Below are 13,250 nucleotides of genomic sequence, written 5' to 3'. Positions count from 1 at the left end.
GAGATAGAGTCTCATTCTGTCACCCAGGATAGAGTGCAGTGGCATGATCACAACTGACTGTGGCCTCAATACCCTGGGATCAAGTGATCCTCCCACCTCAGCCCCACCAAATAGCTGGGACTACAGGTGTACACCACTGCGCCTGGCTACTTTTTGTTTTTTTTTTTTTTTTGAGACAAGGTTTTGCCATGTTGCCCAGGCTGGTATTGAACTCCTGGGCTCAAGCAATTTGCCCACCTTGTCCTCCCAAAGTGCTAGATGTGAGCCACTGTACCCCACCTGTTACAAGGATTTCTGAAATGTTGATCAGTACTATTCCTTTGTTTTTAGTAATATGATTGAAAATCTAGTGTTTAAAAATATTGAGAGTGCTCAAACTTTGGATCACAGAAGAACTTTTAAAACTAACTTAAGTCAACCATCTTATGTGCTAACTAAAACACTGGGGAGGATCTAGAAATAAATAACTATTTATTAGACTCCGATGGAGGTTATAGAAGTGAAAAAACAAGATGAGACTGGGAATGACCAAAATATTTGAACAAATCAAAACACTTGTACAGAGATCATTATTGCATCTTTGCTGATTACATTTGCCTTTATTCCTAATTGGAGGCTATTTTTATGGCTCTTTAAAGCATTTGCTTATGTAAACAAGCATTTGCTAAATTATTAACTAGCAATCTGGGAAAACAGGATGCAAAAGAAAATCAAATGTTTTAATAAGTATTCTCCTTTGGATGTTTTCTGCTAAAACCACATTTTTTGCTAATTCCCCATTCTGAAAAGTATGAGTTTGATTTTAGTACCTTGACTTACAGATAATGAAAAATTTTACTTCAGTCCATCTTTCTTATGTGGAATTGAAACGCATGGGTCAGCAGCAGATGGGGCGATATCCTGTTCATTTTCACCTGTGTGGAGACGTGGATTATAAAGGAGGATACAGACACGCAACATTTGTGGACGGCCTGTCTATTCACCACAGCTTCTCAAGGTGCATCACTGTGCATGGAACAAATGGCTTGCTAGTAAGTAGCCTCATATTAGGTCAACCCATATTATTGAAATAGCTAACTCTCTTTAATTTACCACATACCTTGCTCTATCCTGCCTTTTCTGAGCATTCCACGATTTTTCTGTCTGAAGGAAGCCTGCCTTTCCAACCACCCAGAGTATCCTCTTTTACATTTAATTCAATTTTATATTTTGTATTTTATTATTTATTTATTTACAATTTATTTTTATTTTTTTTTCCCCCACAGGACCCAAGTAGATTATCCCCTTCAGAGATAAATTAAGCCTGACATTTCACTTTGCCCATTCTGCTAAGGTTCAAACCTCTTTTTCCATTTGTAGTGAACATGCTACACTGGATAGTGCTTGTCACTTAAATCACAATCAATCTTGTTACCAATGACATTAATATACTTTTATTTCTGCAGATAAAAGACACCATTGGATTTGACACACTAGGTCATTGTTTCTTTTTGGAAGATGGTATTGAACAGAGGAATACTTTGTTCCACAATCTGGGACTCCTCACCAAGCCGGGCACTCTCCTGCCCACTGATAGGAACAACTCCATGTGTACCACCATGCGAGATAAAGTGTTTGGAAATTACATCCCTGTGCCTGCTACTGACTGTATGTGAGTAATTGGCAGAGAGAAAACCCCATGCATCAAGGCCTTTGACTTTTGGGGAAGAGGTTTTGGGGGAAGTTTTTAGTGGGCAGGAGTTTTACGAAGAATGTTTAAATCACCTTGGAAAATTCCTTGCAGGGCTGTTTCGACTTTCTGGATTGCTCATCCCAACAATAATCTGATTAATAATGCAGCTGCAGGCTCACAGGTAAATAATGTTAAAGTGACCTCAGATGTTTTAATGTTTTTCTTGTTTATAAATAGTCTGGCTTATTTGGATTTAATGTCATGTGTGCTAGTGTAACCCAAGCATGACATTGTTTTCTGGTACTACTTGTTTAGCTGAGAGCAGGATATGGCTGAGATGGTTATTCTATTTCTCCTAAATTCTTTGTGCCCATTAATATCTTTTTTGTAATTTTTTTTTTTTTTTTTTGAGATGTAGTCTCGGTCTGTTGCCCAGGCTGGAGTGCAGTGGCGTGATCTCGGCTCACTGCAAGCTCTGCCTCCCGGGTTCATGCCATTCTCCTGCCTCAGCCTCCCGAGTAGCTAGGACCACAGCCGCCCGCTACCACACCCGACTAATTTTCTGTATTTTTAGGAGAGACAGGGTTTCATCTTGTTAGCCAGGATGGTCTCGATCTCCAGACCTCATGCTCCACCTGCCTCAGCCTCCCAAAGTGCTGGGATTACAGGCGTGAGCTGCTGCGCCCGGCCTGTGCCCATTAGTATCTATGAGTTTAATAAGAGAGATGCCAAAGGGGGAAAAGAAGTGGGCTAATCACTAGGGTTATGTTATTTCCAGAGTGTATTTTTGGTGTATTAGGTACAACCTTTCTGGCTTCTCATATTTAAGTCATATGTGGCCAAGTAACTGATAATTTCAATTTCAGGGTGTTGATAAAAATAGACTTAGGTCAGGTGCAGTGGCTCATACCTGTAATCCCAGCACTTTGGGAGGCCGAGGTGGTTGGATCGCTTGATCTCAGGAGTTTGAGACCAGCCTGGGCAACATGGCTATACACCCCCGCCCCCCGCCCCCCCCAAAAAAAAGCCAGGTAAAGTGGTGCGTACCTATTGTCCTAGCCACTCGGGAGGCTGGGGTGGGAGGATACTTGAGCCCAGGAGTTGGAGGCTGCTGTGAGTCAAGATTGCACCACTGTACTCCAGCCTAGGTAACAGTGAGACCCCGTGTCAACAAAAACGCACATGCAAAAAAAAACAAACAAAGCCCACAAAAAGCCTTAGCTTTTCTTTATGAGAATGGATTATTTTGGAGAATACTATGACAATTGTCACTCTGGTCAGGGGGTACACCCTTTTGTTGAATGTAAGGCTTTATATATACATGGGAATTTCATTTCCTTGGGAAAGCAGCAAAACTCATTATGATGAATTAAGACACACATGAGAATAAATTTTAAGAGACTAAATGATATTTTTGGGTAGTAGAAATGTCCCAAATAAGTTTGGAAAAATTTGTATTTATTATTGAGAGTTTTAGTGTTATTAAAACTGCTGATTTAAAACCTAAATGAATCTTTTTTTCCCCCTGAGACAGGGTCTTGCTGTCTCTCAGGTTGAAGTGTAGTGGTGTGACCTTGGCTTACTGCACCCTCTGCCTCCTGGGCTCAAGCCATCTTCCTACCTCAGCCTCTGAGTAGCTGATTCTACAGGCGCATGCCATCATACCTGCTGATTTTTTATTTTTATATATATATATGTATCTCATATATATAAACCATGTATATATGGGGGGGGAGAGAGAGAGAGAGAGAGAGAGAGAGTGAGCAAGAGAGTGAGAGGAGATTTCACTGTGTTGCCCAGACTGGTCTCGGACTCCTGGGCTCAAACCATCCACCTGCCTTAGCCTCCCAAAGCATTAGGATTACAGTCATGAGCCGCCATACTCAGGCTAAATGAATCTTTTCTTTCTTTTTTTTTGAGATGAAGTCTCGCTCTGTCCCCCAGGCTGGAGTGCAGTGGTGAGATCTCGGCTCACTGCAACCTCCGCCTCCTGGGTTCAAGCGATTCTCCTGCCTCAGCCTCCCAAGTAGCTGGGATTACAGGCGCCTGCCACCACGCCTGGCTAATTTTTGTATTTTTAGTCGAGACAGGTTTTCACCATGTTGGTTAGGCTGGTCTCGAACTCCTGACCTCAGGTGATCCGCCCGCCTCAGCCTCCCAAAGTGCTGTGATTACAGGCGTGAGCCACCGCGCCCAGCCGCTAAATGAATCTTTTAAGATAGTATGCTATCAAGATTGTAACTGTATTGAAAACTGCAATAAAAAAATATGAAATTGCAGTGATGCCTAAATATTCATATTTCTACATCGTGGCTACTTAAGTTTTTAAAAGGAAATAAATACCTAGCATTGTTTGCCAAGATGAAGCAAAAGATTAGCTGAAGGGAGTATTTATTTGAGATAACAAAGAAGGCATCAGTGGATGATGGTTTGAACTTATATCTGTTATTTTCTTTAAAAACGTAAAACATAATCTGCAAGTCCCTGTCAATTGAATATTCTTATTTGACAGGGCAGAAACCCAGATATTTGATCATTTTAGGTTTTCATTCATTCATTTTTCATCAAATATTTGTTGAGCCAGTATGAGGTTTGTGCTAGAGTTTCTAACTGGAAAATGAGTTTTTGAGTAAAGATGACCAAGAAGTTGATGCACAGCCATCTTCTGATCTATGTGACATTACGCATCTACAGCCAGAACAAAGATTTCTTTTAGCTCTTTTTAGAAGTCAGGGCTTGAAGATTAAAGCAAATTGCCGAGAGTTCATGAAAAATAGAAGGTGAGGCTGCCAGATACCCTTACTGTGGCTAATGTGAGAAAAGAAGAAAGCATTGCATGTATGTTCTTCCTTTTTATTCTGTGAGCTGTTTATTTTCTCTCTAGAAAAACTGTTCCAGTAAAAGCTAATTTGGGCAGGGTTTTTCCTCCCAAAGTAAATCAAACCATTTTTTCATTGTACCTTTCCACTGCCTTTTACAAAGCTCCTTTTACCTGTGTTGACACCACTGTGTTTTAACAGGAAACAGCTGCTACCCCCTTATCCCCGTCCCACTCCCATCTCCATCTCCATTGCATCCTAGGATGGTCCACTCTGCCCTCAGCTTACAGGTTATGGTATGGGGTTTTCTTCTGACCCTCCAGGTCTTATTCCGTTGACTTGTCTGTTTTGTGACCAGAAGAGTTGAGGTAGCAAACATTTTTCAGAGTAGTTTGTTTCATTAAGACCCATTTGTAAACTTTTATCATGGAAAATGTTACACATGGCATTCATTTTGGTGTGTAGGTATATATATATGTTTTCCATAATTCCTCTCTCATCTCTTCTCCCAATGGACTCTATTTGTTACAGCTAGTAAGTACTAATTAGGTGTATTATATTTTAATTATCTCTATATTTCTTATTAGACTATGAATTATTTGAGAATAGTCTTACTATATACCTGGCACATAGTTGGCACTAAATAAATGTGTGCTGAATTTGAATTAATGCTGTCCATTTACACTGTATGATTAAGTTTTAACAAATTATTTAATCAAAGTTCCATCAAGTGAAGTTGTCCTTCACGTTGGGCTGATTTTTAATTGAGTTGTCAAATAAAGAACTGTCATGCGAATTAACATTTTTTCCATTTTTATATCTCATTTTGAGTGTCAAAAAGTTTGAAACTGTTCTGTTCCTATTAAGGTCAGTAATAGTGAAATTGAACAGACAGGGCCCAGCCTGAGACAGCATCCTGATTCATACGTGTGGTGTTTTTTTTTTCTTTGGCAAAAATTTGCCTCAGGACAGGAAGGGCATTAGACTTGTTTGAAAGAAGTCAGTGATCTCTGCGTGCTGGTAGACAGTTGTTTAATAGGCATGACTCATCTATTGAACAGGTTTAGAGGTAAACAGATAAAAACCATATTGCTTAACGGCTGTGCTGTCCTGGTCACATGGAAAGCTGATTTGGTTTTAATTCTGCATAACTTTTAATGTAGATAATGATGGAAAAGTTTTGAAAGTGAATTTTTATACCAACCAATTGTTTCTCTTTTGTCCAATCCTGCAAGCAAAATTAAATTTGTTTTTTTAAAAAAATACGTGCTGTAGCCACTTTGAGATGTTATTGTCAATTCTGAACTTGCAATAATGAAAATTTGGTGAAAAGATTAAACTTGCTGATGAAGCAGTTAGTTTATGAGAGTGTTTCATAGATATCTGTATAAATCAGGCTTTTCATGAGCTTGGCCTTTCATTTGTAGGATGCTGGGATATGGTATTTATTCCACAAGGAACCTACTGGGGAATCCACTGGATTGCAGCTCTTGGCAAAACCAGAACTCACTCCACTGGGTATATTTTATAACAACAGGGTCCATTCAAATTTTAAGGTAGGCTTCTAAGTTTTAACAATTAGTACATGCGCTAGACAGTGTAAAAGATGAACTATTGTGATTATATTTTAGTCCACTTTGTGCTGCTGTAGTAGAATATCACAGAGTAGTTAACTTATAATGAACAGAAATTTATTTGGCTCACAGTTCTGAAGGCTGGGAAGTCCAAGATCAAGGGGACAGCATCTGGTAAGGGTCTTCTTGCTGTGTCATCCATGGTAGAAGGGCAAGGAGAAGTAGAGAGAGCAATAGAACAAATTTGCTGCCTCAACCTCTTTTATAATCAGCATTAATCCATTCGAGAGGGTGAATCCCTTATGACCTAAACACCTTAGGCTCTACTCCCAATACTTTTGCACTTTCTAACACATGCTTTTTGGGGGATGTATTCAAACCATAGTAGATTATAGCTGAGAAATGTCAGTTTTGGTAGAACTTGTCATCAGAAAAGTAATTTGTGATTAAAACAGACACCTAACCCCTCCCTGTTCAGGATATATATAGAGCACTCCATTTATACATACCTATTGCGCATACAGGTATGTGCAACACATACATGCACGTGTAACCTGAATAATTACATAATGGATTTGATTCATGTGTCCTCATCCTCCCTCTTGTTTCTTCCCTTGCTTCATCTCTTCCTCCCTCTCAACTTCTTTCCAATCTTTAATGTCATTACCTGTTTCTAGGGAAGTACACATTAAATAATATGCTTCTGGGTGTTGATAAACATAATTCATCTCTTCTTTTGATTCACAGTGGCTGGTACAGTGTCCTATTAGGCATTATACTAATTATATAAATAGTGAAATATTGCTTAAGAATAGTTGACCTAATTTAAAATGATGCAGATCAAGTAACCTAAAGGCCATTAGGAGTTTCAATTTTTTCATGAAATTTGGCTCTAACCCTTCACCCCCTGGTGATAAATACATGTGGTTTATTTTGTGCTCACAAGGAACTTTAATGTTTTTGTTACACGTATAATGCCCAGATCCTTTACCCTGATGTGACCCACACCACAGTTCAAGGAATACTTTGCATTTATGATACTCAGAGGATCCTTTAAAAACCCAAGTGTATTACACTTTGAAGAGCTTGGAATCACTTGATGAAGACTTGAGGAAAAAACTATACAAAACTGACTTTCGTGAGCTGAATAGTTGGTTAAGTTAATGCTTATTGAAAGTAGCATTTCATAGTAGAAACCCTCAAATTTTCTTAATTGTAAATGGTATAAAAAGCACCTCATTCTAATTGATTTTTTTTTTTTTGAGACCGAGTCTTGCTCTGTCGCCCAGGCTAGAGTGCAGTGGTGCGATCTCAGCTCACTGCAACCTCTGCCTCCTGGGTTCAAGCAATTCTCTGCCTCAGCCTCCTGAGTAGCTGGGATTACAGGATTACAGGCGTCTGCCACCATGGCCGGCTAATTTTTGTATTTTTAGTAGAGATGGGGTTTCACCATTTTGACTAGGCTGGTATTGAACTACTGACCTTGTGAACTGACTGCCTCAGCCTCCCAAAGGGTTGGGATTAGAGGCGTGAGCCACTACGCCTGGCCCCATTCTAATTGATTTTTAATGTGCAGTAATTTACTTAATTAATAAGAATATTACATTTAAATGACATGAGTGGATGATTAGGTGTTAATTTGTTAAATTTGGAAATGATTTTCCAGGATAATACTTTATAGACAAAGGAGATTGAATTCTTGGAGTACTCAAAAAGAAACATGTCATTTTGGAATAACTCATAAACACATACATGCACACACCCACGTGTATGCGCACACACACACACTGGTCCTTATGGCTTCAACTGCTGTTGCCACCTGGATCTGTACTAGTCCAGGTTGGTCAGGCTTATCCTACTGGCTACTGAGTACCCTTTGAATGTCTTATGGACATAAGTAAAACATGTTGTAAACTAAAATTCTTATTTTTAGGCCCAGACCTATTCCCATATGTCTGTTTCAGTGAATGAAACTACTACTCAACTGTGGCCTGAACTAAAAATATATAAGCTTTTATTGCTTTCATTCCCTCACCCACAGAATTTTATCAATTACAAAATGTTATCAATTCTACCTAGTAAATAATTCTCGCTCGCTTTATCTGTTTCCACTGCTAGTATGGCCACAAGTCTAGATCATCTTTATTTCTCTTCTGGATTACTGGAATCATCTTCTACCTTATATGCCTCCTCTTTTTTTTTTTTTTTTTAATCCTCTTTCAATCCATTATCCATTTTACAGCTACAGTGTCTTTTCCTTAACTCGCAGTTGGTTACGATGCATTTATTAAATTCCTATTGTCCTGACTTCTGTAGCACATCAATTCCATGTGATCTGGTGTTTGCTCCTCTTTAGTCCTTCTCCATTATATTTCCTTCCTTCATACATTCTTATTTGTCCATCAAAGTTGTTGTTGTTGTTTTTTTTTTTTCCTGGCTATTCCATGCTCTCTTGTCATCTCCAGACTTTTGTACAAACTATTCCCTTGAATTATTTTCTTTGGCTTTTCAGCTCCTTCCTCCCACCTCCTACCCTGCGCCACCAATCCATTCTTTTGCTTGATTAATTTCTCTCCATCCTTCAGGTTTCAGCTTTAAGAGGTCATTTCTTTTAGGAGACATTCCCTGAATCCTCTCACCTCCACCCACAAAAAAGGCCTCCTCCAGATGCCCTTCTCTTCTGCGCAAGCCTCATCTGCTTCCTTTATCATATGCTTATCGTCTTGGATTATAATTATTTACTTAATTGCATGTCTTTCTGCTAGTTTTTGTGTTAGCAACAACAAGGATCACATTTTTCTTGTTAACTAATGTATAACACTGGGTGCCTACCAGTAAGTATTTGTTGAGTGACTAAATGAGTGAAATGAGTTAAATGAGTAGAAAATAACCAGGAAAGTAGCTGTTTTTTACAGTACCTTTGCTGTTGATTCCCTGCCCCACTTTTTTGGTAGAAGTGATAAGCTAAAATCTATTTTCATGAATCATTGTATATGTTGTTGTAAGTTGGGATTCATATTCATTCCAGTCCATTATTTATATTTTTCAGGCTGGCTTATTTATTGACAAAGGTGTCAAAACAACCAACTCTAGTGCTGCTGACCCAAGGGAATACCTCTGTTTGGACAACAGTGCAAGGTAAAGCTGGCTCTATTAAGTCACACCCAAGCTATACCTTGTCAAAGCAAAAGTTTCCAACTGGAGCTTATTGTGCTCTTACTCTGGTAACACATTTAAAATGAAGTTTTAAAAGTTCAAAGAAGGGTTTTTTGAAAACCACTTATTCTGTTGTTCCAGGTCCTGTGACTGGGCTTTTATCTTATTGAAATACCAAAGAGATTGATGTTTTTCTCCTTTTTCATGGCTATAAATAGATGCTAGAGAGAGTTGCAGAAAGAGAAAGGAAAAAGAGGAGATATGTTGAGAAAGTTTCCAAATTTGGTGTGGAGTATGATTCATTGAAAAATAAGTTAAACTAAGATGTTTAGTCTAATCCTTGAAAAACCAAACCATATAGAATTTGTTCTTCGTGGTCAAAATGAACACTGCATTTAATATTTCAAAAGGAATGATCCTGAATTTGATAAGCAACCTGGTTCTGGTTCAGTCCTTTGTAGCCTCAGATTACATCATAGCCAGGCTCTAGTTTACTTTCTTTTGTAATCACAAAATGCATTAGATATGGATCCGCATTTCAGTAGAGTTCTCTTACATGCTATATGTGAGCCAAAATAAAATATCCCAGATGAAAATAAAATTTTCTGGAAAAGATGGCGACTTAAAGTCATATTCAGTAGAAACTGTACATATTATTATTTTCCATACTTCAAGTTGATTGACCAGTTTATGGAGTTAATAGGGCGCTAGATTTAATAGGCTTTGTTGACAGACACTTAGGAAAAGAATACCAGGCCTGATTGTTCTTCAGAGAATCAAGTAGGAAACACACCATAGGTTGGTGAGCCTGACTTCATGGTGAGGCAGATTCTTGCGACACTTTAATAAGACATGAGATCAGAAGAAAACTGGGGAAAGTCTAGTGGGTATATTACTCATCAGGATTCCTCAAACACCAAGTTGATCCTGAAATATTTTGATGCAATGATCAGATGGTATTTGAGAAACCCAGAAACTGTGGACATTTTAAAAAATAAACACAAAGTACTGGATACCTAAAAGCTGATCAACAAATGAAGTGAAAAAATAGAGGAGATAAACTTAAGAAGAAAAAGGAAAAAAGAGTATATAGATGACAACAAATTATGAACTAAGAGGAGAATAGTAGCTGGCAAATAAAGAATTCTATCTAGAAGGTTACTGCTGCTTTTTCAGTTTTTTATTTTTTTTTTTATTTTTCATTTTATTTTTTTTTTGAGACGGAGTCTCGCTGTGTCGCCCAGGCTGGAGTGCAGTGGCGCGATCTCGGCTCACTGCAAGCTCCGCCTCCCGGGTTCACGCCATTCTCCTGCCTCAGCCTCCCGAGTAGCTGGGACTACAGGCGCCCTCCACCACGCCCGGCTTTTTTGCATTTTTAGTAGAGATGGGGTTTCACCCTGTTAGCCAGGATAGTCTCGATCTCCTGACCTTGTGATCCGCCCGCCTCGGCCTCCCAAAGTGCTGGGATTACAGGCGTGAGCCACTGCGCCCGGCCGCTTTTTCAGTTTTAAAGAGTTTATTATAATTGGTAGAACTAATGTAATTTATTATAATTGGTAGAAAGTAATGTCTTCTTTGCTTAGCGTTGCCAGAAAAATCCATAAACACAATTGGTTCTCTTCTCTGCCTTAAAAAATTACTTATCTATGTATATATATTTATGTATAAGTATAGTAATGTGTATGTGTATATATGTACATATATTTATATATATGAATAGAGGAGTAAATATATTTGAGTTCATTGATATTTTAATTAGACTTGATAATAAAACAATTTACTCATAATGGCTTAAGTAGTTCCTTACTAGGTGTGTGTATGTGATATTATGAAAATTGTTATCTTTCGTCTCTCCATTATTTATTTCTCTTACTAGTTTATAATTAATACATATTGATAAGGAATTGGACTCCATTTGGAAATTGTTATTGAAAAGAACTGATTATAGCAGAAAAGTAACAAGAGCTTGTGCGTATACTGAACTAGTGTTTTGAATATGCTCGTATGTATATAAATGCAATTTAGACATGGCAAAATGATAAAACTAGCATAAGTTAGTAATAAACCAGCTCATGTATTAAACACCAGGCTTAGAGGATCCAGAAGATATTTAATCTGTTCTTCAAAGAGGAAGTTGACTCAGCAGTTAATCAGGGCCAGGCGTGGTGGCTTATGCTTGTAATCCCAGCACTTTGGGAGGCCAAGGTGGTTGGATTACCTGAAATCAGGAGTTCAAGACCAGCCTGGCCAACACGGTGAAACTCCGTCTCTACTAAAAGTACCAAAAATTAGCTGGACATGATGGCAGATTCCTGTAATCCGAGCTTCTCAGGAGGCTGAGGCAGGAGAATCACTTGAACCCAGAAGGTGGAGGTTGCAGTGAGCTGAGACTGTGCCACTGTGCTCCAGCCTGGGCAACAAGATGAGACTCTGTCTCAAAACAAACAAACAAACAAACAAAACCACCTGTTAATCATATAAGCCTTTTCTTGTGTCTTCAAGATGTGAAAATATAGGAATCCAGAGATGGAATATTTTAACTCAAGAAAGCTCTTGGTTTGAAATTAAGGAAATTTCATCTAAAAGAGTGAAAGGGCATTAGAACCAACTAGTACATTTAAAGCAGAGGACAATTAAGAGACGGTTGAGCAGTGCGCTGAAAACTCAACGATGATTTAAAAAAATCAGGAAAATTAACTATTTTCTATATGCCAAGTGGGAAAGAAGATGGAAATAAAGGGTATCAAAGCAAATGGTCATTTACTGATTATTTTTTTTCCCTCCCTGTACAAGCGCCTGGGCGCTGTAGGGGTGTCGTGATTGATTTGTATTGATAGGAAGTTCAGAAAAGTTGAGATGGTTACAGCAGAGAATCAGATGCTGCCTTATAGTACTTTTTTTTTTTTTTTTTTTTTTTTTTTTTTTTCTTTCTTTTAGAACAATGTGTCTCCTTTCCAGAACTCTTCCATCTGCTTAGTATTATGTAATGACTACAAAGCTGTTTGGCAGAAACTACAATGCCAGAGAATAGATGTTGGCTTAGCGTCAAACTTTTTACCTCTTAAGTCAGAGCTAGTTAGGGTAAGGGGACTTGGGCCATATAATCTAAAGATGGATATGATACTCTTTATCTTTGCTGCTACTGCCCCAGTTTATACCACAAGTGCATCTATCTGAAACACATGAGGATCCTTCTGACTGGTCTCCTTAGAGTCCATTCTTTATAATCCATTCTTCAAATAACAGTCAGTGATCTGTTAAAAGAACAAAAAAGAAATTTGGTCACATCCCTTCCTTGATTCCATGCTTCCATTTACTTCCCATTGCATTTCCAATGGAGACCCAGATCTTTACCTAACCCTTGCCCTCCTCTTTATTCTGTGTCCCTTGCTTCTTTCTCTCCAGCAGACTTCCTTGCTATTCCTGAGCATGCTAAGCTCTCTCATGCTTATGGACATTTGCACTTGCTATTCTCTCTCCATAACTGCTTCTGGCATCATATCCATTTAGTGAGCACCTACTGTGTGCCAACAGCTGTGGTGTTAGCATTAGGCAAATGATATTTCCTCACTGGTTGAAAATCTCTACCTGCTGAACTGGTTTTTGAAAAGCTGTGATTTTTTTTTTCTTCCATTTGTTTTGTAAGATTAAGATAAAAATGATTTTTTTTTTTAAATAGGTGGCCTTATGAGGCCATTTGAGTATTTGAGTATTTGAGCATGATGGGGCTATTTGAATATTTGAGTTGTTATAGTGGACAGTTTTTGACACCAAGTGTTTTGACCTTTTCACTAAGGTCCTTGTAACTGTTTTAGAGAGAAGAAAAAGAAAAGGTGAAGTTCAGTCTTTATAATAAATATGTTAATTAAATGCAGTCTGGAGGTCCTTGTAACTGTTTTAGAGAGAAGAAAAAGAAAAGATGAAGTTCAGTCTTTATAATAAATATGTTAATTAAATGCAGTCTGGTCGGGCACGGTGGCTCACACGTGTAATCTCAGCACTTTGGGAAGCTGAAATGGGTGGATCACC

General features: G+C 38.4%; 1 protein-coding gene across 1 annotated transcript in view; it reads left to right on the top strand.

The window, feature by feature from the left end:
• The window catches only part of CEMIP2 (cell migration inducing hyaluronidase 2), a 91,143-nt gene that overhangs the window by 41,487 nt on the left and 36,406 nt on the right, over positions 1 to 13,250 (top strand). Inside the window, exons 8-12 of the mRNA XM_017863322.1 lie at positions 822 to 1,031; positions 1,446 to 1,651; positions 1,784 to 1,853; positions 5,919 to 6,047; positions 9,115 to 9,203. Of these exons, the coding sequence (XP_017718811.1) occupies positions 822 to 1,031; positions 1,446 to 1,651; positions 1,784 to 1,853; positions 5,919 to 6,047; positions 9,115 to 9,203 (704 nt within the window). The remainder of the gene's footprint in view (positions 1 to 821; positions 1,032 to 1,445; positions 1,652 to 1,783; positions 1,854 to 5,918; positions 6,048 to 9,114; positions 9,204 to 13,250) is intronic.

Source organism: Rhinopithecus bieti, unplaced genomic scaffold (assembly GCF_001698545.2).
Source record: "Rhinopithecus bieti isolate Rb0 unplaced genomic scaffold, ASM169854v2 scaffold_68834, whole genome shotgun sequence".
Classification (NCBI taxonomy): Eukaryota; Metazoa; Chordata; class Mammalia; order Primates; family Cercopithecidae; genus Rhinopithecus; species Rhinopithecus bieti.
This window is presented reverse-complemented; position numbering and strand designations above follow the sequence as displayed.